General features: G+C 36.9%; 2 protein-coding genes across 7 annotated transcripts in view; both read right to left on the minus strand.

Annotated features, from left to right (window-relative positions):
- inaD (inactivation no afterpotential D) overlaps positions 1–24006 on the minus strand; it is a 2962486-nt gene that overhangs the window by 2399460 nt on the left and 539020 nt on the right. The window lies entirely within an intron of this gene.
- LOC122416413 (E3 SUMO-protein ligase ZBED1-like) lies at positions 13604–17650 on the minus strand. Of its 4 annotated transcripts, XM_043429352.1 has the most exons (6): positions 17290–17650; positions 17132–17222; positions 16926–17027; positions 16648–16759; positions 16393–16559; positions 13604–16074 (listed from the first exon to the last, which is right to left on the minus strand). In XM_043429352.1, the coding sequence occupies exons 3-6, from the start codon at positions 16999–17001 to the stop codon at positions 14135–14137; spliced, it is 2295 nt and encodes a 764-aa protein (XP_043285287.1). In that variant the 5' UTR covers positions 17002–17027; positions 17132–17222; positions 17290–17650; the 3' UTR covers positions 13604–14134. The 4 variants fall into 4 exon arrangements, with proteins under 4 accessions (XP_043285287.1, XP_043285285.1, XP_043285286.1 ...); XM_043429350.1 differs by having other exon boundaries at positions 16926–17222; XM_043429351.1 differs by having other exon boundaries at positions 13604–16023; positions 16926–17650.

The following is a 24006-nucleotide window of genomic DNA, read 5'->3' on the forward strand; positions in this document are numbered from 1 at the left end:
CTTGGGGTTATTTGGGGTTATTTGAAGTTATTGAAGGTTGGTAGCCTTTGTAACTTTGGTAACAATCAATGTTAAAATGACGATAATCAATATTAATTTGAAAAAAAGCAGTAAAACAAAACTTCAGTTTTCGCTATTTTTGAAAAATTTTGTTTCTCGAAACGACGGCGTGGCGATCGGGTGGGAGCCCCCCGTGGCTTACCTCCCCTTGAGCGCGCGGTCCAACCTGTTGCGCAGCAAGCAGCAAGTGCCCAGTCGCCATTTATACGGCAAAGTGATCAGTCGCTTCTGTGCAAGTACAGTGTTTCAGTAAGTGTAAAGTTATTATGCAGCATTGTCTTCGGGAGAGACGTCGTAAAAAGGAGATCGAAAATCATATCGAGACGAAGGAGAGGAACTACAAGAGGAAATTAATAGGACCGTGAGGGAAGAACGAGGCAGATAAAAAATCGAACGAATAACGACGACGAAACGTAAGTACAATTTTTTTACCACGTGCTATTTCTGCAATACGTTACTATATCTTAACGATCGCAGATGGCTATTTATAGTATTTTATTTGATTATAAATTCTACAAATCGTTTGAAATCATTTCGTATTCGCGTTCAGTATCTTTTTTCGGCAAAATCTTTTTCGGTACACTGTTCTCGTGCGGTCACGCCATTGTTCGATCAACCCATTCTTTGTTTCTCGGCCATGATACCTTTATCGCGAGCGTCGCGTTCACCACGTTGCGACTTCGTTGAACAATATAAAAAGTGTTTCGATACATATTTTTCTTCTCGATTGATTTATTCGTTTTTCAAATAACAGGTATTGTACGAACGAGATTTTTGGAATATAAATTCGAATAGAGAATACAATTTCAAATGCATTATCGAAAAAAGTGAGAATATACCGATTCGAAAGAATTCCGTTTCGCAGAAAGAAAAATTTATTAGGATCAAAAATTTTTTTGGGGAGACGAAAAATTTCGTTGAACGATTCTTAAAAATATTTTGTCATTTCAACTAAATTAATTTTTTTGTGAAACTTAATTTTCGTCATCCTCGAGCGAGCACTCGTTCCCCCCTCCCCCCTGTCGCACCGCGTCGACCGGCTTTTTCAGTAACAGCAGAACGAGAATTTCGCGTACTGGCTCTTCGAATTATTACTGAATTTCAACGATTTCCCAACAATTTGTCGTTTCGTCTCTTCTTTCATTAACTTATACGAAAACCATAACGTGACGAAGGGGAGGAATAAAGGAGAAGACGAGCAAGGAACAAAATCGTACCGGTGACGACAACGTAACGTAAGTAGATTTTTTTTTAACACGTGTATTTGTGCAAAACCGTCCGATAATTACAAACGCGGGTGATTTTTTTCCTCTTTTATATTCGATTATGAATACTGAACATCAATCCCAATTATTTCAAATTCGAGGGCAATATTTTTTTTCGACAACGTTTTCGACAACGAAAACGTTTTTGATATTGTTCTTCTGTATTCTATGATAATAGCCAGATATTCACTTCGCTTGATCATATTTTTGAATGAAGCGTCTGTTAAATAAAGAGAAATAAAATTTCATCCCTTCGGATTTCGAACTCAAACGTAAAAACTTTGTAAATTCATTCGTCCTGTCTTTTTCGTTTACAGCGTCTACGCAAGTAATTAAAAAAAAAAATGCCAATGTACCCTCGTTCATTGATACGACTCTGCTAGTTTGATAGAACAATTCAAAGTTTTATTTGGTTTCAAAGTTTTCACTTGGACATGAAATTTGAACACTCCATCATCGATTCTATTGCATTTCTATTTACTATCAATCTTTTTAACTTAAAGAAGAATTTGATTGATCTATAGCACGCCGAATTTCTTCAAAATTTGTCAAACATTTTATTAATGCATAATCAATTATTCATATTCAAGTTTTGTGGATATATTTTTTTTGTTTTTAATTTCAGCTACCGAGTATTTGATGAATCTGCTCGAATATCAAGTTCTATCCCACCCTTCAATACTTTCATTTTCCATTTTGCTTGAATTGTGAACGAGCCATTACTGTTTCCATCTCGTTTTTATATCCCTTGATGATGTTTTTGAACAACAAGCGAACACTGAATCTGGAGAACGAAAAATTTTCATAAAAGTTCATGCAACATTTCTTACAAATACGTGAAAAATTAAATCCCTTCCGATTTTGAACTCAACCTCAAACATTTTGTAAATTCATTCGTCCATGTTTTTCCCTTCTTAGCATCTATGCAAGTATTTTAAAAAATAACTGCCAATTTATCCTCGTTTATTGAGACGACTCTTCCGATTGGATAAAACGATTCCAAGTTTCATTTCATTTTCACGTGGACTGATATTCTAATGCTCCATCCCCGATTCTATCGCATTTTCATTTACTCTCAAATCTTTTTAACCGGAACAATAATTTGATCCACAGCACCCTTGAATTACTTCAAAATTTGTCAAATATTTCATTCATACGCAATCAATTCCAAGTTTTATTTCAATTACACGTGGTCTGCAATTCTAACGTTCCATCACCGATTCTATCGCATTTTTATTTACTCTCAAATCTTTTTAACTGGAAGAATAGTTTGATCTACAGCACGCTGAATTACTTCAAAATTTGTCAAATATTTAATTCATACGCAATCAATTTAAAGTTTTATTTTATTTTTACACGTGGACTAAAATTCTTACGCGCCATCACCGGTTTTTTATCTCATTTTCATTTACTTTCAAATATTTTTAACTGGAAGAATAATTGGATTCATAGCACCCTTAATAACTTCAAAATTTGTCAAATATTTCATGCAGACGCAGTTAGCTCAAAGTTTTATATTATTTACACGTGGACTGAAATTTTAACGCTCCATCACCGATTCTATCGCATTTTCATTTACTCTCAAATCTTTTTAACTGGAAGAATAATTTGATTCATAGCACCCTTAATAACTTCCAAATTTGTCAAATATTCCATTCAGACGCAGTTAATTCAAAGTTTTATTTCATTTACACGTGGACTGCAATTCCAACGTTCCATCACCGATTCTATCGCATTTTTATTTACTCTCAAATCTTTTTAACTGGAAGAATAGTTTGATCTACAGCACGCTGAATTACTTAAAAATTTGTCAAATATTTCATTCATACGCAATAAATTTAAAGTTTTATTTTATTTACACGTGGACTGAAATTCTTACGCGCCATCACCGGTTTCATCTCATTTTCATTTCTTATTAATTCTTTTTTCTTTGTTTTACCTTCATTTTAAAAGGCTTTCGCTCGCAATATATCGTTTGTATAGGCTCATGTGAATCCTCGTACCGCCAATATTATTTGAGAAGTCTTTTTTTTTCAATGGCGTCGGAACTTTTTTAACTAAATTCTTTCGCGCAAAGAGAACTTCTCGGTAGTTACGTATTCTTTCACTTGCTCAAAGCTACGCTCCTCGCTCAGTTAATGATGTCTGTAATAAAAATTTCGGAACAAAACTTTCCGTGCATTTCAATGAAAGGAAAATGAAGAATTCCATTTTTCAATTTCTTTCACTGGAATGTTCAGTGGCTTCTTATTCTCTTGTTTTTGAATGTCGACAGCAGTCGACATGGACGAACCGAAGGCTTGTTTTTGACCAAAATTTTATTACAAATTTCAATCATGCTCAGTTAATCCCTGTTTTGATGATTTTAAAGGTATTTTCATACTTTCAACTTTTCCTATTGAATAATTCAATATGTTCGCCCCACGGCAATTAGAACATAAATATTCATCACGTTTTTATTCCTTGGCATTTAATGATTGTGCCAATTTCGTATTTTCCTTTTTTTATGGAAAGCTCTCATCGAAGTGTCGAGTCTCCGATTCGACTGCTTCTTTTCTTTATTTTTTTTTTTCAGATAATAGGCTGAAACGAAAACAAATCTTAAAAATTAATTTCAATATCATGCTTCGTATCTACCGATAATCTCAAAGTTTTGATTATCTTGATAATCTAAAAAGTTAATTCTTTCGCCACGCAGACTAATGGCGGTTCAAAGACGACTTTTCATTGCTACGATAACTACTATGAATAAAAGTCTTTTACCCAACTGAGTCCCTGCATTTTCCCCATTCGTCTAAAGTCATTGTGACCACCGTCGCGCGGGAATGCTCTCGGTAATAATTTCATTTCGAGAATTTTTCTGAGAGGCGGTGACCGATGGAAGAAACAATCGGTAAGACGAGAAAGCAAAATAATTCGAAATCAAAGAGGAATTGAGTCAAGATTATACTGATCAGAGTACGTGATCAGTTGTTCCTCCGTTTTAAATTGAAACAAAAAAAATTTTCTATACAATTTCGTCTCAGTTCACAAATCGCTCTTTAGCTACGGTGTCGGCGATTAGATTTTTAGGCCCGGTATAGATTTCGATTAATTCGGCAACTTTTTTTTTCACATAGAGATCCGTTCTGCTCATTCAGTTTGTTATCATCACGAGCTATTCAGCCACGAAAAAGACCAAACTGCGGGTGGCGTTTTCGTTTCCATCACAAAAAAAGGGAGTAATACGTTATTTTGGCATACCTTTCAATTTGTTGGCATTATTTATTACTAAGCTTGATCGAATAATTGGTATAATGCCGCGGGTAATTAAAAAGTCACGTGGTCGAAAGTCATTCGAAGCTTTGTCGTCCCGGCAGCGACATTCAGTTAGGAGGGAACTTCGAAAAAATAGGCTATTATTCTGCAACGGTCGTGCAAATAGGTCGTCAAAAGCCGATCGGACCACTCATATAACTGTTTCTGATGCTGAAATCGATGATTCTAGCTCGTCGGTCGTATTTTCTTCGGCTAGGGAGCCATCCGCGCAACAAACTGAGTCTTCGATCATACACTCGTTCGATAATTCCATTAATCCTGGCATCGACGTGAGTCAAAACGATGATTATGATGACAATACGGAAGGATCGTTAGGTTTCGTTATTGATTCTCCCGGGGAGTCTGCTCTTACGGATGAATCGGTTGCAGAACGCTCGGGTGGCTTTCGCAACGATTTAGCCTCGTGGTTGGTCAAAAATAATATTAGTCATCGTGTCGGGGATGATCTTCTTGAAAATCTCAGGAAGCATTCATGTTTTTCAACTCTTCCGAAATATACAAAAACGCTTCTGAGTACTCCGCGTAAGCCGGTCGAGCTGCGTGAAGTGCCCCCCGGGTAATATCTTCATTTAGGGTTGGAGAACGCGCTCACGAGTATTCTCGATTCCATTCCAAAAGATGAAATTCCAGCTTTCTTAGATATTGACTGGAGCATTGACGGGGCTAATCTTGATAATTCGGGTGATAGTCATATATGGCCGATCCAATGTAGAATTTCGAATGTGAAGAATTCTCCTGTCGGAATTATAGGTGTGTACCGAGGGACAAAAAAACCTACAAGCGCAATGGAGTTTCTCAGCTCCTTTGTGGAAGACGTAGAACGTATCATAGCAGAGGGAGGCATTCGTTACCAAGAATCGACTTATCGCGTGGTTATTCGAGCTTTTATCGCCGACGCACCCGCTCGTTCTTTCGCATTGTCTCATGAGAGCACGACTTCAACAAATCCTTGCTCGAAATGCAAAGTAACCGATCGACACACCGGAACTCGTATGTGTTATGAACAAATTGACAATGTGCCGCGGACCGATCAGGATTATTTTAACGAAATCGATGAAGATTATCACTTATGTAACGTCGAGAGTCCCCTCGAGCATCTTCCCATGGGTCCAGTGTCGCAGGTTCCGTTCGATCTTATGCATTTGTTATATCTCGGTGTTATGAAGCGGTTGTTGATTGCTTGGGTTTTAGGAAAGTTCTCGAAAACCTCTAAATTGTGTGCTCGAGATATTTTGTTGATTTCGGCAAGACTCAGATCCTTATTCGATTGGTGTCCTGAGGAATTCGCTCGTCGACCACGTTCGTTGGAAAGTTTTCTTCAGTGGAAAGCTACAGAGTTTCGTCAATTTTTGTTGTATACAGGAGCGGTCGTTCTGCGTGGTATATTGTCCGTTGAATTGTATGATCATTTCCTTTTGCTTAGCAGTGCTGCGCGTGTCTTGGTGTCAACCAATCCTTCCCGTCGAGAATTGATGTATGCCAGAATTGCTTTAAAACTTTTCGTTGTTCAAAGCCAGCGCCTTTATGGCTACGATTTTCTCAGTTACAACATTCATGGTTTGTTGCACTTGGTCGATGATGTTGAATCCTTCGGCCCTGCCGACGGATATTCCTCCTTCCCGTATGAAAACGCGATGCAACATTTTCGCCGATGCGTCAGAAAGCCGCATTTGTCATTACAGCAAATCGCCAGTAGGATTGCTGAGCGTACACGAGTAGCAATTGCTTCCCGTCCGTGCATACGCAATACAGAAACTCCTATCGTTCTCGATCGACATAATACTGGTCCGCTACCGCGTCATATTCACATTGACGATGTTGCTCAGTTCCGCCGTTTGAAAGGTCGAAATTTCATGTTGAGTACAAAAAATCGCAACCGCTGCTGCATCCTTAAGGATTCTGGAATTTGTTTAGTAGAAAACATAATTGTTTATCGTAATGTCACTTACCTCGTTGTGAAAAAATTCGATTCGGTGGAAGCTTTCTTCAACGTCGGTATATCGTCAAGCGATGTAGGGTTCTTCAAGTGTCAAACGCTCACTGAAAACGTTTCAATGGTTCCATTTGTCGATGTTCAATCAAAGTGTTATATGATGCCTCTATGGTCACCTCGTCGCACCGGCAACAGCGACGTTGAAACGGTTGCTGAAGATACATTCGTAGTTGCCGCAATGAATCCCTACTGATAACGCAACTGAGGAATGCGTTGTCGCTGTTTTCATTCGTATTGACTTCTGTCTTTTCCATTGGGACTCTATGGCTACAATGTCTCGACTTTTATTTACTCTTTTCTATTTACCGTTGAATTTTCGCTTCTTGGAGAAGTCGTTTTCGGGCCAAAGAATTGTTTGTCCATTTTTCAATTGCATGTCCTTCTATCGCATTAAGCATTCTACCGTTTCTAACATGTTTTTATCGTACTTCGAAAGTTTATTAATTCTCTGTCGCAATACCCCCCTCCCCCCCACCCTCCATAAGTAGATGTTCTCGCGGTTTTTTTTTAATCCACAGCATGGATACGTCACGACCGACGAGAAACAAACGGCCACCTTCATATCTTCGGGATTACTATCCCACTTTTCAAACTACGTCATCGGAGGAATATTCGGTAGATCAGAGCGGGGAACCTATTCCAGAAAACCTCACGAATTCGACGCCTCGAGAAACCGAGGCTAATGTACGGGGTGCGATGGAGGCCCTTCAAAATTTCCTACCGTTGTATAACAATCATACGTCACTTGCAATTGCCACGCATGGGCAATACAATACTGTGCGTTCAAAAAATTAATTAATGACGATATCCGCAGTAAGAGTTCTTCGTAAAAACGCGTAATCTAGTTTTTCGGAAATTGAATCTCAGGACACCGCTGAACCGGAATACATTCCGTCATCAACGCCGAGATCCGAGCATCCCGAACCGTCGTCATTAATAACGTTGGAATGTCCTCATCGGAGCGGAACATCGTCATGCCAACAAGATGCAACGACATCAGAGGAAATATCGGCTATGACCCCTGGATAATTCCAGACGACATTGGATCATGATATCCGCGCGCACAGGGAGAAAACGCCAAGGCGAATTACAACGACGAGCGACTCAGCTTGCAGCACGACGAGGCCTAACGAGACATTGACGATGCAACATGAAGTGGAACAACAACAACATCAACGACATCGACGAGAACCCCAACTAACACAACAATCAAGAGACTCGGTAGAGTCTCGGGACAAGTACATTGACAGCCCTGTCGTCTGCTGGCCCGAGATTCTCGCCGAGACTATACTTTCTCTGAATAAAACGATTCGCCGTGGTGGGGGTAAAATTGGCATGTGATTTTATTGAATTACGAAGCTCAGGAGTCATTTAACAACTTGAAAATTGAAGTTTAAGCCAATTGAGTAATTCTCTTTCGATTCCGCCCTAAATCAGCATGATCGGTGGCGTATTTGCTGAGAAAAAACTTTGCATGGGCTCAAGATTATGCAAAAGTTACCAACACATTCAAGAATTTATGCGTCTGTATTTATAAACACCATCAAAGGCACTTTGATGCTCTCGAGTTTCTGATTCGTTGGATCTGACGACATCCATTTTTAGACGGTGTGATTGGTTGTTGAAATTAGTTGTTGATGATTGGAAATCTGACGTCAACTTCAGAACGTAGCACACGGCGCAGCACAGCTGGTAACAGCAGTCATAAATTCGACCGATATACATATAATATGTACAAACCATGTGTCAATTTTTGATCGTATGAACAGAGTTTCGACATTACGAAGTGCGTGCGGGATCAATAAAAAAATAATTTTCGTCATCTAAAGAAGTGCATATTACTATTTATTTTGTTATTTGTGATATATTAAACCGGTATCAAAGCGGCCGCGTAAATGTAGTCTGTGATGTGTGTGTGAAAAAGAATATAAAAAATGCGCGATGCATATATGTCAACGAAACTTTTCAAGATTTCATTATTTCGTTCGATTGGAAATAAGTGTTGACTGAAATAATCCTTCAATTAAACCAGAGTACGAGAAATATTGTCCAGTGCGAATATATTGTCAGTGGCGTGGTTATATATCATGTGTACATAGGTTATATATACGAATAAATAGAACAAAAATACACGCAACTGTTAGAATGATATTAGAAACTTTAATTGAATAAATGTTTTCTAATTTATTTCTTGTGTCGTCATTATTTTTAAACATCCCCATATTTTGCTTGATATTCAGTTTGGCTCTACCCTCTCCGATCCTTGTTTTCACCCGCTCAGTTTGCAGCGGATCGATTCATATTATTAATTCGTTCCCTAATATGTGTTCTATGATTTTCTACTCCTTCATGATGATTGTGGTAACATGATTCGAGAGGTTTCTAACCATGATCTTGAATTGCACATTTTGTAAATCAGATTTTCAAAAAAAAATCTGGTCTTGGTATAGTGTGTAGTTATTCTTTTCCCATTAGGTCTGTCGAGTGATAAATTTGGAAACTTTTCCAGAAAGCCTTTGGATGCTTTTTTTGCTAATGATATGAAAAGTCGTATCTTAGGAATGAGGTATGCAAACACAAATTTTGATAACAAAACTTATAGAATGACATGTATGTTGAGTATTTCCACTTTGCAAACTACAAATATGGAATTATTATAAAAAAAATTCATTCCGATAAGTCTACTGTTGCTCAGTTTTGGATGCGATCAAATATGATGCCTACCAACATCCCCAGAAACTTACAGAATTGCTGAATGCAATGTGCGCTATGTCATTTTAATGTAACATCATGACTTTTGACAACTTTTCATTATAATGCTGTAGATTCGGATCATTAAAATACTGCAAAAATTTGCAAACTATACAATTTAAATACTGTGCCATTCATTTTACATTTTGACTCTAACTGTAACATCTATATGAAGTAAAAAATTGATTATAAAAGTCTTCAGTTGCTCATTTATGAATAGATTTGAAATTGCTGTCTTCGAAGCTCATTGCGCACATACATTGAACCACAGCAGATACCTGCGAACTCTGAAATTTCTGTGGATAAATATATATGCGACGGATCACCCCTTATCTTTGATTATGGTAATATGTAAGGGAACTTGGTTCGGCAAGTTTTTAAGTGTTCCTTTTCAAATAGTATTGAAGTTTGTATGACTCATATACAGCGAATACTTCCAAACTTTGATATTTCTGTGTTGCAGCATGTGTGCCAATCATTCAAATCATTTACTCCAACCGTATCATGTAATCTATAAAATTCATCACAAAAGTCTTCCGCTTTTCTAGATACTTCAATTTTCCTTTTTCTACTCCATTGTGAGTTTTCGAATTTCTAAATTCATTTTTGAATTGTCCTGAAATGGTTTTCCTCCAAAACCAATGCAGGTACCTTAAACGTCTTTGAATTCTGTTGCTTTGTTGAATTAAGTTCGCTTAGTTTTTTTTGCTGCTTTGAGTTCTGGCATAATAAATGTTAGAAGTTTTCGGGTAATTTTTTTCAGCAACTATCAAACTGTGGATAATTGGACCTCAGCGGCCACTTGCAAACTTTGGAAATATATTTCATTGAGGGCACGTTTTGGATGAAATGAAATCTCTAGATTCAGAATACAAAAGCGACATTTAAAGTGGGCAAATCTGTTGGATTTTTCGTGTCTTGAATTTGATCTATCTTTCATTTGAATTTTGAAGAAAAGGGATAAATAAAATCTGTTCTATTAAGGAATTCTTTACATCAGTTCTTTCTTGGTATGAAGACTTGGAAAAAATCGCCAAAGACCAAGGACAGACAGGTGACGGAATATTTTCAGTACAATTTTGACGAAAAATAGATCTTTTGTCGCGGAAACCAACGTGTCGAAATATTTCCAGTACAATTTTGACGAAAAATAGGTCCTTTTTCATGGAAACCAACGTTATAAGCCGAAAATCATATCTCGGCCCCCAACCCGCTTTCTACCATTCTCTTAGGTTCCCAATAAGCATAGCAAATTAGAGTAGAAGAAAAAAAATAGCCCAACTCCATGGACAGACCTGTGACGGAATATTTTCTATACAATGTTGACGAGAAATTTGTTGTTTTTCGTGGAAACCAACGTTATAGGCCGAAAATCATATCTCGGCCCGCAACACACTTTTCTCCATGCTCTTGGATTCCAACTAGATGAAACATATTAGAGTACAAGGAAAAAAATCGCCAAAGTCCAAAGACAGACCTGTGACGGAATATTTTCTGTACAATGTTGACGAGAAATTTGTTGTTGTTCGTGGAAACCAACGTTATAGGCCGAAAATCATATCTCGGCCCGCAACACACTTTTCTCCATGCTCTTGGATTCCCAATAGACAAAACATATTAGAAGACAAGGAGAAAAATCACCAAAGTCCAAGACCAAACCAGTGCCGAAATATTTTCAGTACAATTTTGAAGAAAAATTGGTCTTTTACGTGGAAACCAACATTATAAACCGAAATTCATTTCTCGGGCCTCATCCCGGATTCCTCCATGCTGTTGAGTTTCTAATAGACATAACATATTAGAGTATAAGGAAAAAAATCGCCAAAGTTCAAGGGCAGACTTGTGACGGAATATTTTCACTACAATTTTTACGAAAAATTGGTCTTTTATGGTGGAAACCAACTTTATAAGCCGAACATCATACCTAGGGAAAATAAGATTGGGAAAAGTACATTGATGGTCCCTTATTTGCTGATAATTTCAAGAAAAAGATTATCCCATAAAAAATGTTCGTATGAGAATGGAATCTATAAAAATGTACTAAGCAAATAATTCATAGAAATTTATACTAAAATCCTATAACCATCATAACATAAAGGAGGAACTTTTGAGAAAAAAGGCGTGATATCAAACCATAAACTTCCCCTAGGGAAAAAAAGGTTGGGACAAGTACATTGATGGTCTCTTGTTTCTGGATGGCATAGAAAAAAAATTTAGAACCAGGAAAAAAATTCTATAAAAATAATAAACGAAAAATTGAAAAGTTCAAAAAAATTCAACAAAAATAAAAAACAATCGAAAAAATTCTGTAAAGAAAAATAAAAAAATTTCAAAAAAATTCATAAATATTGAAGACATTGAAAAATGTACTATCCAAGTTACATGTAGTATAAAAATGTATGATATCAATTGGAGGCCAAGTTTTTATTGATAATTTGGAATATTTATCCAACAAATTGAAAACGTTAATGAAATTCATGATAATTATTTTCACGAAAAAAGTTAATGAAAAAAAAGTCATAACGGAAGTTACGTGCAGTACTAAAATGTATTATATCAATTCGAGGTCAAGTATTTATCAGTTATTCGAAATATAATCTCCGGCGACAAATGAGCGTTGAGAATATCACTTATTCGAATATAATCTCCGGCGACAAATGAGCGTTGAGAATCCTTGTCGGGCTCACAACGTTTTATCAAAATTACTAAAAAATTAATGGAAATAAAATCATTAAAAATTCACATGAAAGTCATTCGTTACTTCAACAAGGTACACACTTTAAAGAATGGATTCCCCTCCGACTTTCAGGATCCCCTGGTATTATTCACAACATTCAACTTCGATTGGATCGGTACAAATTATGTTCAAATACGTCTTAAACGTACTTGTCCGGCCCATCACTTTTTATTCAAATTGCTCATTCGAAAACAAATCAGGGCTGTTCTATAATGACAAATATAATAAAATGGATAGAAATAAAAATAATATCTCCAAGTAATTTGAACTTGATTGTTCGCAAGTTCGTATAGCAATATCCACTTCTCATTTTCTTCAGTGAACACATACCATTCGGTAAGAACCAATGAAAATGAGAAATAATCAGGCCCATTACTAGAAATTTTCGAACCTACTCAGCCATGCAATGTTTTTTTTCTATAGTCACGTACACATTTTGAAAAATATCACTAGTCGAGTACGACACGTGGATTCCTGGAATTTGGAGAAAAATGATTTTGTTGTGAATTATGACACCATATAATACCATCCATGAAAAAAACTTTAAAAATATTTTCTCTTGAAATTGTCAAAAAAATGATTTTATAAAAAAAAACATAGAACAATTCGAAAAAATTTTCACAAATCTTGAAAAAACATTATCTGTAAAAAAAACTAATCTGTATCTACTTTTTAAAGTGTCAAAAGAATCAAATAACAAGTAAAAAATAAAAAACCGAAAAATCGCGCTTGAAATCATTTTGGAAACCGATGCCTCAATCTTCTTATTTGATTTGAACAGCTAAATCAATTGAAAAAAATTCCATCTAATTTACGTGCAGCATTAAAATTTATTATATCAATTCGAGGCCAAGTATTTTCTAATGAATTGAAAAAGTTACCACTTGAGTTACGTGCAGCACTAAAATTTATGATATCAATCGAAGGACAAGTAATTTATGAGTAACTCCAAATTTCAACATTATGGAATTGTTCTAAGAAGCTTTTAAATCCAAAAAAATCACATGCAAGCTAGTCGATTCTTACTCTATGGTGGTAAAGACTTATAAGAAAATCGATTCTTTTCAGACTTTCAGGAGCTTCTGATATTATTCACAATATTCGACGTCGATTGGATCGATACAAATTATGTTTAAATATGAGTTAAAAGTACTTGTCCGGCCCATCACTATTCATTCAAATAAAAATCAATCGTAAAAAAACGAAATTGTACGGCAGAATCCGGTTAAAAATTTATTGACATGCGATTTATTATTAGTTTAATGTAGGGATGCCGGATTGTTGAAAAAGAATCGATTCTTAGAATTGAATTGAATTGACACCCTCTGTATCGATATCAACAAAATATCGAGCGAAAAAGATCGATTCATAAAAAATCGATTCTTTTGAATTGCATAAAAATAATAAATGCAACCTGGAAAAAAAGTGTTCAATAATTATAGCGGGTATTTAAATTTTTTTTCAAATTTTTATTGCAATTACATTGTTTTATCGATTTTTCTTTTACCTGTTGAGTACACAAAGATTCTTTCGTGAAACAAAAAATAAAATATTAATCCTTCTTTTAAAATAAAAAAAAAATTAGGAACTTTTTCATTATCATTTTATAATTTTTTGCATATATTAAATATTACGCATATAATTATTCTTTGTGTATTATTACAACCGTAAATGTGTCCTCTGTTTGCTTCAGTTAAACGAAAATTAAATACAAAATTAACGAAAAATTAAATTCATATCTTCCATCACGGCAACAATTCAGGAACTAAACGCCATTTTAGGAAATAAAAAGATTAAAAGCAAACTTGTATTAAAAACGGATCAAGCAACGTTTACATGTACGACTTTGCGAAATAAAATATAAAAAATTATATTAATATCACAAACGAACGATCCGGTTCGTTATAAGCATACTTACATGCTCCGCTGCTAACTTATGATATATTATGATATGATATTAAAGGAAAAATATGACGCTAACGTACGAGAATGCTCGTTATAACGCAAGATCTACATGCGCCATTTTTCGAATTCTAAAGATTTCAAAAAAAGTAATCGGGATAGGTGTTTTCCGCTGAGCTTGTTACGATTTGGAGTTGCGATATTTCCGGCCATAGAAAACAATCTCTCACACGGTGTAGATGACGCCACGGTAGACAAATATTTCAGCGCTATAGAAGCCAATCCAGGAGTATTTTCTTTGCGATCAATCCAATATTTGATGGGGTCGGCGTTCAATGGAATAGTTTCGTTAGCCAAATATTGTTTAAGATCCACATCGAGACCCCCAGAGGTGCTTGTCTCTGTATCGTAATTCTTGTGTTGATTTACAAGTTCCGTATGGAATTTCCAAACGTCATTGTCATTACCACTTCGCTCACGCTCTTTCTCGAGATGCTTTTCCGGCTGTTGATGTTGAGCTCCGAGTTTATTCAATTTGGACTGCTTTACGAGAACATTTACTTTTTCGATGAGTTTAGCGCACGATAATGCCGACGAAAAATACATTCGCTTGAGTCTGGGGTCGAGTATGTTTGCAATCGCAGTGAGAGGGTTCAGTTCAATCCCCTTGAAGCGTTTATCGAGCTCTTTAAGGATCGCATTTTTGAAATTCTCTACAATTTCCGATGTCGTCTTAACTCCCTCGATGGACTTTTTTAGGCAATAAACCGTTGGAATAATCTTGCTGGTCGTAACGTAGTTTTGACCGCTTAGATCCTTCGTTACCATTTCAGCTGGCTGCAGTACGCGCACTGTGTCTCGAACGGTGGCAATTTCATCGGCTGTCAACAACGGCGGCGATTTTGGTAGCTTGAGCAAAATTGAACTGATCGGATCAATGAGTACCAGAAACCTCTCAAGCATGTAAAAGGTCGAGTTCCATCGAGTCGATACATTTTGTATCAAACGCAGTTGAGAAGATTCAACCTGAGATTTGCGGAGTTCATCAGCAGCAGGCGTTGAATGCTTGAAGTATGTGACGATGACTTTAATTTTTGTGATCAGCTCTTTCAGGGGTTCAGTTCCATCGATGACTCTCGTGAACACCAGATTGAGTGAATGGGCAAAGCACGCTAGATGACGGTTCGAACCGAATGTATCGCACGCCGCTTTTAAAACGTTCGCTCCACTATCCGTGACAATAGCGCTGACTTTTTCAAGCTCGATGTTCCAAGTTTCGCATATTGACTTAAACGTGCCCTGAATATATGCACTCGTGTGGCGCTCGTTCAATTCCACCGTGTCCAAGGCTACCGTCAGAAGTTTGTCATCATCGAGGAAATGGGCAGTGCATCCCAGAAAACTTTGCGTATTCATCGTCTCCGTCCAGATATCTGCAGTAAGCGTGACGTTGGCAATCTGGAGAAACTTTTCTTTCATTAGCGCTGAAAGCACTTCATATTTTCGATCAATAGCAGCGGTTATCGCGGTGCGCTTGGGAACGTCATAAAGCGGCGTAGCAACGGAGCTGTAGTACTTGAATCCGGTTTTCTCGGTTGTATTTATGGGCAAATCATCTTTCGCGATCATATAGATCAACGCATTCGTGATTGCACTAGCTTTGGAACCTCCATTTTTGAACGAAGATATCCTAGAAACGCTCGTGTCGATCCTGGGTTGGCAATGCGTATCACGTTGTGTAGAAACAGTGGCGACGACGGGATCATCCGGATCAATTTCGAGATTATTTTTTTGTATTGAACTCTGAGTATTTTCTCGTATCAGCTTTGGAGTTTTGTCGTTTTTGTGATTCCTAAGTATATGGTTAGTCAAATTCGTAGTATTTCCACGAGATTTGACATCTTTATGGCACAGTTTGCACTGACCACCGTCCTGGGTTTTGACGAAATATGTCCAGACGCTGCTCTTCTTCGGTTGAGTCGGCTTGAATCGCGGTCCTAAAGGAAATTTCGTCTTTACGTTGCGTTGACGAAAAGTCTGTGTTTCGTCTACAAAAATTTATAAGTGATAGATCATTTTATTATAATACGATCTTTGTATTCAATATAAATTCAGCAAACATAGATTAATGAAAGAATATATTCGATGATTTTTTTTTAATTTTCAAAACAACTTTGACCAAATGAACGATTCCCCAGAGAACGCGAACAAATCCCAAAGAGCGCGAAGGAACCCTCAGAGAACGCGAACGAATCCAAAGAACGCAAACCCACCCCAGAGGACGCGAAGAACGAGACGTAGAGGTCACACAAAAAAAATTTATTGGATAATATTATTCATTTATTATATAGTGAATATTATATTACCTTTTGATGCGTGCTTGTCCATGACGATTGAGGGAATCGGAGTTGGAGAATCAGGACCCATAGTAGTGGTTCCGGAGGTGCTTGCTGTCAATGCCGTCTTGTTAGTTTCTGCTGGGCCTATCGAGGACACTTCATCTACATCTTCATCTTTTGCGAAAATCACCTCACTGTAGAATAATTTTGCACATATTATTATAAAACGAACTTGTTATAAAACAGTTAAATAAATAATAATGAATAAACGGTAATACTCACTAATCAATGCCATCGATGGACCGGCGCAATACCTCAATGTCTTCGTCATAGTTCAAGATTGCCGTTTTGTCCAATAAATCTTTGACGTACTCAATCGGAAATACTTTCGAATCTGAAATAAAATAATCATAGAGTATATGTTAGAGTAATATTATATGTTAAAGAAAATATTTTGACTTGACGTAGAGGCAGCTCTTGTCGCTGAGCATGTCGCAGTGAGGCATATAATAGATTATAAAACATACCAGTAACCAGTAATAGACAGAATATTTACTTACGTTTTAATTTAATGTACGTCGCAAAGTCGATCCCGTCAGCTTTCCAAGGATCCTGTCGATTAATTTGGAAATACATCGAGTACACCCTGGCCGAAGTTTCTTCTAAAAATTCAAGCAAAAATATATTACCAAAAATATTGCACAAACTGGATTCGAAAAGTGACAAGTCACTTGACATATTTTTTTCAGTTTTTCATTATACATACAATAGCGTAAAATGTTGAAAAGTGTTAAGTCTTCGACAAACTGGTGACTGGCGACCTGCCCTGTGCGTGCACGGGCACGCTAAAACATAACCTGTATGTCGCGTGCAAGTTTTTAAATTAAATGAAGAAATGCACTTAAATATATAAGGTAATCTTACCTGCAGGTGCACACGACGTCATGATGACCGAAGTTCGAAGCACAACATGCAAAGACTCTAGCGATGATAATTTTTTTGAAGATTAAAAAAGAGAACGAGAATAACGATAATATAAAATATAAATGCGAATTGCGCATGTGCATTGTGCATAACGAAACGTGTGGAACACGACGCAGAGGCGCAGAGCGCACAAACCATGCGAGGGCTACTTAGTACTCTTATGACGCTATTTTTCGTAAATAAAGTTTTTTTAAATTAAAAGAACAAGAAATACAATTTTACGCAGTCGATCTTGCACTCAAAAAATCGATTCAATCAATTAATTGAACGAAAAGAATCGATTTAATATATCGATTATTGCCACCGAAAAGATCGATTTCTCAATTAATCGATTCACACGGCGGCATCCCTAGTTTAATGTTCTTAATAATAGTATAGGTTAGTTATACCGAATGAAATTCGTTCGCTGGAAAAAGTGAGAAGTAAAAATTGCCGTCATTCCAATACCAACTGGGGAGTTATTTTTGGAAGCTTGAACATATTTAATGTGCAAAATGTTTTTTATTTATCGATGCACAATAACATCCCTTGTATAGTACAGGACAATTCGTTTCCATTCTTATTCAATTAGTGCAATTAAGGGAATATTACTTGAAGATAACTCTCTAAATACGCTCTGCATGAATATTTGTGCTCGATCAGTTCTAGAGAAGCCCTGATTTTCATTTGAATAAACAATTTTAATGGAAAGTGATGGGCCGGACAAGTACTTTTAACTCATATTTAAACATAATTTGTATCGATCCAATCGACGTCGAATATTGTGAATAATATCAGAAGCTCCTGAAAGTCTGAAAAGAATCGATTTTCTTATAAGTCTTTGCCACCATAGAGTAAGAAATGACTAGCTTGCATGTGATTTTTTTGGATTTAAAAGCTTCTTAGAACAATTCCATAATGTTGAAATTTGGAGTTACTCATAAATTACTTGTCCTTCGATTGATATCGAAAATTTTAGTGCTGCACGTAACTCAAGTAGTAACTTTTTTCAATTCATTAGAAAATACTTGGCCTCGAATTGATATAATAAATTTTAATGCTGCACGTAAATTAGATGGAATTTTTTTCAATTGATTTAGCCGTTCGAATCAAATAAGAAGAATGAGGCATCGGTTTCCAAAATTATTTCAAGCGCGATTTTTCGGTTTTTTATTTTTTACTTGTTATTTGATTCTTTTGACACTTTAAAAAAAAGATACAGATTAGTTTTTTTTACTGATAATGTTTTTTCAAGATTTGTGAAAATTTTTTCGAATTGTTCTGTATTTTTTTTTATAAAATCATTTTTTTGACAATTTAAAAAGAAAATATTTTTAAAGTTTTTTTTATGGATGGAATTATCAGCAAACGAGGGACCATCAATGTACTTGTCCCAACCTTTTTTTTCCTAGGGGAAGTTTATGGTTTGATATCACGTCTTTTTTCTCAAAAGTTCCTTATTTATGTTCAGTTGACTAAAGGATTTTAGTTTAAATTTCTATGAATTATTTATGATTTTCGTCTTATAACGTTGGTTTTCACGAAAAAAGACCTATTTTTCGTCAAAATTGTACTGGACATATTTCGTCATAGGTCTGTCCTCGAACTTTGGCGATTTTTTCCCTTGTACTCTAATATGTTTTGTCAATTAGGAACCCAAGAGCACGGCCGCAAGCGGGTTGGAGGCCGGGATATGATTTTCGGCTTATAGCGTAGGTTTCCACGAAAAAATTCCTATTTTTCGTAAAAATTGAACTGGAAATATTTCGTCACAGGTCTGTTCTTGGACTTTGGCGATTTTTTTCCTTGTACTCTAATATGTTTTGTCAATCAGGAACACAAGAGCACGGTCGAAAGCGGGTTGGAGGCCGGGATATGATTTTCGGCTTATAACGTTGGGTTCCACTAAAAAAGACTTATTTTTCGTAAAAATTGAACTGGAAATATTTCGTCACAGGTTTGTTCTTGGACTTTGGCGATTTTTTTCCTTGTACCTTAATATGTTTTGTCAATTAGGAACCAAAGAGCACGATGGAAAGCGGGTTGGAGGCCGAGATATGATTTTCGGCTTATAACGTTGGTTTCTACGAAAAAAGACCTATTTTTCATCGAAATTCTACTGAAAATATTTCGTCACAGGTCTGTCCTTGGACTTTGGCGATTTTTTTCCTTGTACTCTAATATGTTTTGTCAATTAGGAACCAAAGAGCACGGTGAAAAGCAGGTTGTAGGTCGTGATATGTTTTTCGGCTTATAACGTTGGTTTCCACGAAAAAAGACCTAAATTTCGTCAAAATTGTACTGATAATATTTCGATAGAGGTTTGTTCTTGGACTTTGGTGATTTTTCTCCTTGTCTTCTAATATGTTTTGTCTATTGGAAACTCAAGAGCATGTAGCAATGCGTGTTGCGGGCTGAGATATGATTTCCGGCTTATAACGTTAGTGAAAAGAAAGGAAAAGAGAAAAGATAGATCAAATTCAAGACACAACGAATACAACAGAATTGGCCATTTTTAAATGTCGTTTTTGCATTCTGAATCTAGACATTTTCGTGTCATCCAAAACATGCCCCCGATGAAATATATTTCCAAAGTTTGCAAGTGGCCGCGGAGATCCAATTATCTACAGTTTGATAGTTGCAGAAAAAAGGCACCTGGAAACATTTATTATGTCAGAATTCAAAGAAGTAAAAAAAACTGAGCGTACTTGATTCAACAGAGCAACGGAATTCAAAGACGTTTAAGGTACCTGCACTGCTTGTGGAGGAAAACAATTTCATTTCAGGATAATTTAGAAATAAATTAGGAAATTCAGAAATTTAGCATAGATTTTAGAAAAAGGAAAATTAAGATAATTAGTAAAGCTGAAAACTTTTGTGATGAATTTTTGAAATTACATGTTACAGTTGGAGTAAAAAATTTAAATAATTGGCACACATGCTGCGACACAAAAATATCAAAGTTTGAAGGTTTCGCTCCATACCGCAGTAATACAAACTTTAATACTATTTGAAAAGAAATACTTTAAAACTTGCTGAACAAAGTTCCATTACATATTACCATAAAGATAGGGGGTGATACTTAGCACATACACTTATCCACAGAAATTTCCAAGTTCGCAGGTATCTGCTGCAATCCAATGTATCTGCGCAGTGAGTTTGGAAGACAGCAATTTCAAATCCATCCATAAATGAGCAACTGAAGACTTTTGTAATGAATTTTTCACTTCATATTTATGTTACGGTGCGAGTCAAAAAATAAAATGATTGGCACAGTATATAAATTTTATAGTTTGCAGATTTTTGCTGTATTTCAATGATCCAAATCTATAGTATTAGAGTGAAAAGTTGTTAGAAGTCTTGATGTTACATTAAAATGACATAGCGCACATAACATTCAGAAATTCTGTAGGTTTCCATGATGTTGGCAGGTATTATACTTAATCGCATCGAAAACTGAGCAACTGTACACTTATCGTAATGAATGTTTTCACCAATAATTCCACATTTGCAGTTTGCAGAATAGACTCAACATACACGTCATTTCATAAGTATTGTTGTCAATATTTGTGTTTGCCTACTGCATTCCGAAGATTCAACTTTTCATATTATCAGCAAAAAAAGCATCCAAAGACTTTTTGGAACAAGTTTCAAAATTTATTACTCGACAGACCAGGTGGAAAAAGAATAACTACACTTATATCAAGACCAGAAACTGTTTTGAGAATCTGTTGTACAAAATGTGCGATTGATGATCATAATTGGAAACCTCTTGAATCACGTAACCACAATCAGCATGAAGAAATAGTAGAAAATCATAGGACACATATTAGGCAACCAATTAATAATATGCATCGATCGGCGGCAAACCGATGGAGTCAAAACAAGGATCGGAAAGAGCAGAGCCATAGTTAAAAAGAAAAAAGACAGCGCAATTGAAAGAGAACAGAAATCAAAATTGTTTCATGTATCTGTGCATTAGTTTCTGAAGACAGTAATTTCAGATCTATTCAGAAATAAGTAGGTGCTTTAGTAATGAATATCTTCGTTAATATATTCCAGTCGGAACCAAAAAGTTAAAAGATTAGCATACCTGCTATTTCACAGAAATATCAAAGTTCATAGGTACTTGCTACATACCAGTTATACAGACTTTGGTGCTATAGGGAAAAACACTTCAAAATTACATGAACCACATTTTTGAAACTTATTATGACACATTCAAGAAAAAAGTGACAGATACGATGCATGTTGAAGCAAGCAAAATGCTGTAATTTTGTATGTCTCCATGGTTATCCGCACACAAAATATTTGATCACATCCAAAAATGATCAGGTGTAGACTTACAGACATGAATTTTTCAACCCACAATGCCAATCGCAAACATGGTCTGGAAATATTCAATATACATGTCGCTTCATCACTTTGTCGAACTTTAGAGGTGTTCATTGCATTTCGAAGATACAAATTTTGATATCATGAAAATTAAGCACCCAATGACTTATTGAAATAAATTTCCAAATTTATCATGTAACAACTCAAGTGATTATATCTATGCATTTATATGGCCCAAAGATTTCTCAAAACTTGGGTGTATGAACAAGCAATCATGAAGGCTTTTTGTTATAAATATTTCAAATTATCTTGTTGAAATCAATATAAAGAAATATAGAAATACGAATATCTCTCGTATTGTCTGGAGAACGAATAGAAATTGGTATGACAATACACTGTAAGCTAAGGAGGTGGAAAAAAGGGACCGGTGAACACAGCCAAACTAAATGAAAGAAATTATGACAACAATACATTGAATTACTTGACCAAAGTTTTTTAAAATTTATTTGAATTCGTTTACACACAACCATCCACCTCTTTCTTTAATGTAATTACACAACATAGAATTTCTGTTTGGAAAGAACGTTTTAGAGGTTATAATGAACGAACGTTTTTTTTCTCATTGTTATTATTATTATTATTCAACACTAATTAGTCACGTCATTAATAATATCGATTCCTTCCACTTTTCAATAACCACTTTTATTTTTCTACACTCTGCACGCAACAGCACTCCGGCGGTCATAACCTCAAACGTCAACATGACGCGAAATCTCGCAAATTTGCTATCTATGTATATATTACGATATCGAAGTAGAACAGATAATTCTTAATTTTCACGACACACATTATTCACGTTTTCACTTCTCAACATTTTACTCACTCTCAGTACACTGTATGAGATCAATTAATCCACTTTTGAGGTTTTATTTATTATAGATATTATTGTCGTGAATTGGGCTCGAAACTTATTCAAACTTCTTTTATGAAAAAAAATAAAATTGATTATATCCACTGCTATTTCCAATAATGTTTTATTTATTTAAACGAAATTTGCAAATCTTGCACCGTTGATCCACGGGGCTACGATCGCAATCACTTTATCAAGAGACTCGGTAGAGTCGCTTGATCGCCCCCCTCGTCGTACCCGTGATAGCCGTCGGGTACCAGCAGCTCGTTCACGAGTACACCCCCGAGATCCCGGCCGTCCTCAGCGAACAGCAGGACGCTCAGGGGGTGCCGTGTAGGAGGGCTCATGACGATAGCCGTAAGAGGCCCCTCGCACAACGCCTCCACCTCGTGGATCGAGTAATAATACTCATCCAAGTAGGCGAGACCGTGGAGGGAGCACTCTATCATGAGCGCTGGTATCACCTCTAATGCTGGTGAGGGGTGGTAGAGGTAGCCTAGATCGTAAAAGGCACTCTCGCCGCGATCTACCAGATACACCTCAACATAATCATAGCTATCACGGTAAACAACCTCCCCACGGTACGCGATATACGAGCCCCGCGGCACCACCACACAACTCGCGCCCGGCGTCGCCTCCTCTCTTTGGACGGGCCGGCCCAATCTCCTGTCTATAAAATCGTTGTGCAGCAACGACACCACGTGCAAATAAAGCTGCTCTAGTGCGTCGGTACGCACGTAGAGCGACGCAACACTCAGCAGCCGTATCACCCGACACGTGAACGCCGCGCCGAGAAACCCGTAATCCCGGTAACGAGGATACATTTTGAGGGAAAAACAAAAAAACTTGTAGACGGACAGAATATAAGAGTGACCGGGACGAGATACTCGCGCGCGATTCGATTGAAGACTGATGGGCGAAGAAGGCTAAGACGTTTATGCAAATACGTGCTTATGATGAGCACATCATTGCAGGGGTAAAAGAAGGACAGGAGGGGCCGTAAAAACAGCCGACACCTCGGCCCGATGCAGTCATCCTCGTATACGGGGCAAAGGATTCACACATGCCCTCTCGCTCACTCTCACGCTTAGATAAGGCCGCTCGCGAGGCGCGATGCCTCGCGAAAGCTTGAGGTATTCGCTGCTTCATCAAAACTGCACGTGGCTGCAATCTCGACGGCGTACACCCTCTTACTCGCTCTCGTGCTAGCATACGCGTCAACGTATACGCTCTCGCTCGCTCTCTCTTGAGATGCGGTACCTCGCGCTCACCGGGCACAGCCTCTAAGCAGGCGGGGGAGTACGTCATCGTAGCATTGACCTTAAGTCATAGCATTGCGCTGGTTCTTTAAGCAACAGCCAGCAACGATGGCATATACCGTCTCGCTCGCTCCAACGTCATGATACATCCTCTTTCTCTCTCGTGAGGCACAA

Source organism: Venturia canescens, chromosome 9 (genome assembly GCF_019457755.1).
Source record: "Venturia canescens isolate UGA chromosome 9, ASM1945775v1, whole genome shotgun sequence".
NCBI lineage: Eukaryota > Metazoa > Arthropoda > Insecta > Hymenoptera > Ichneumonidae > Venturia > Venturia canescens.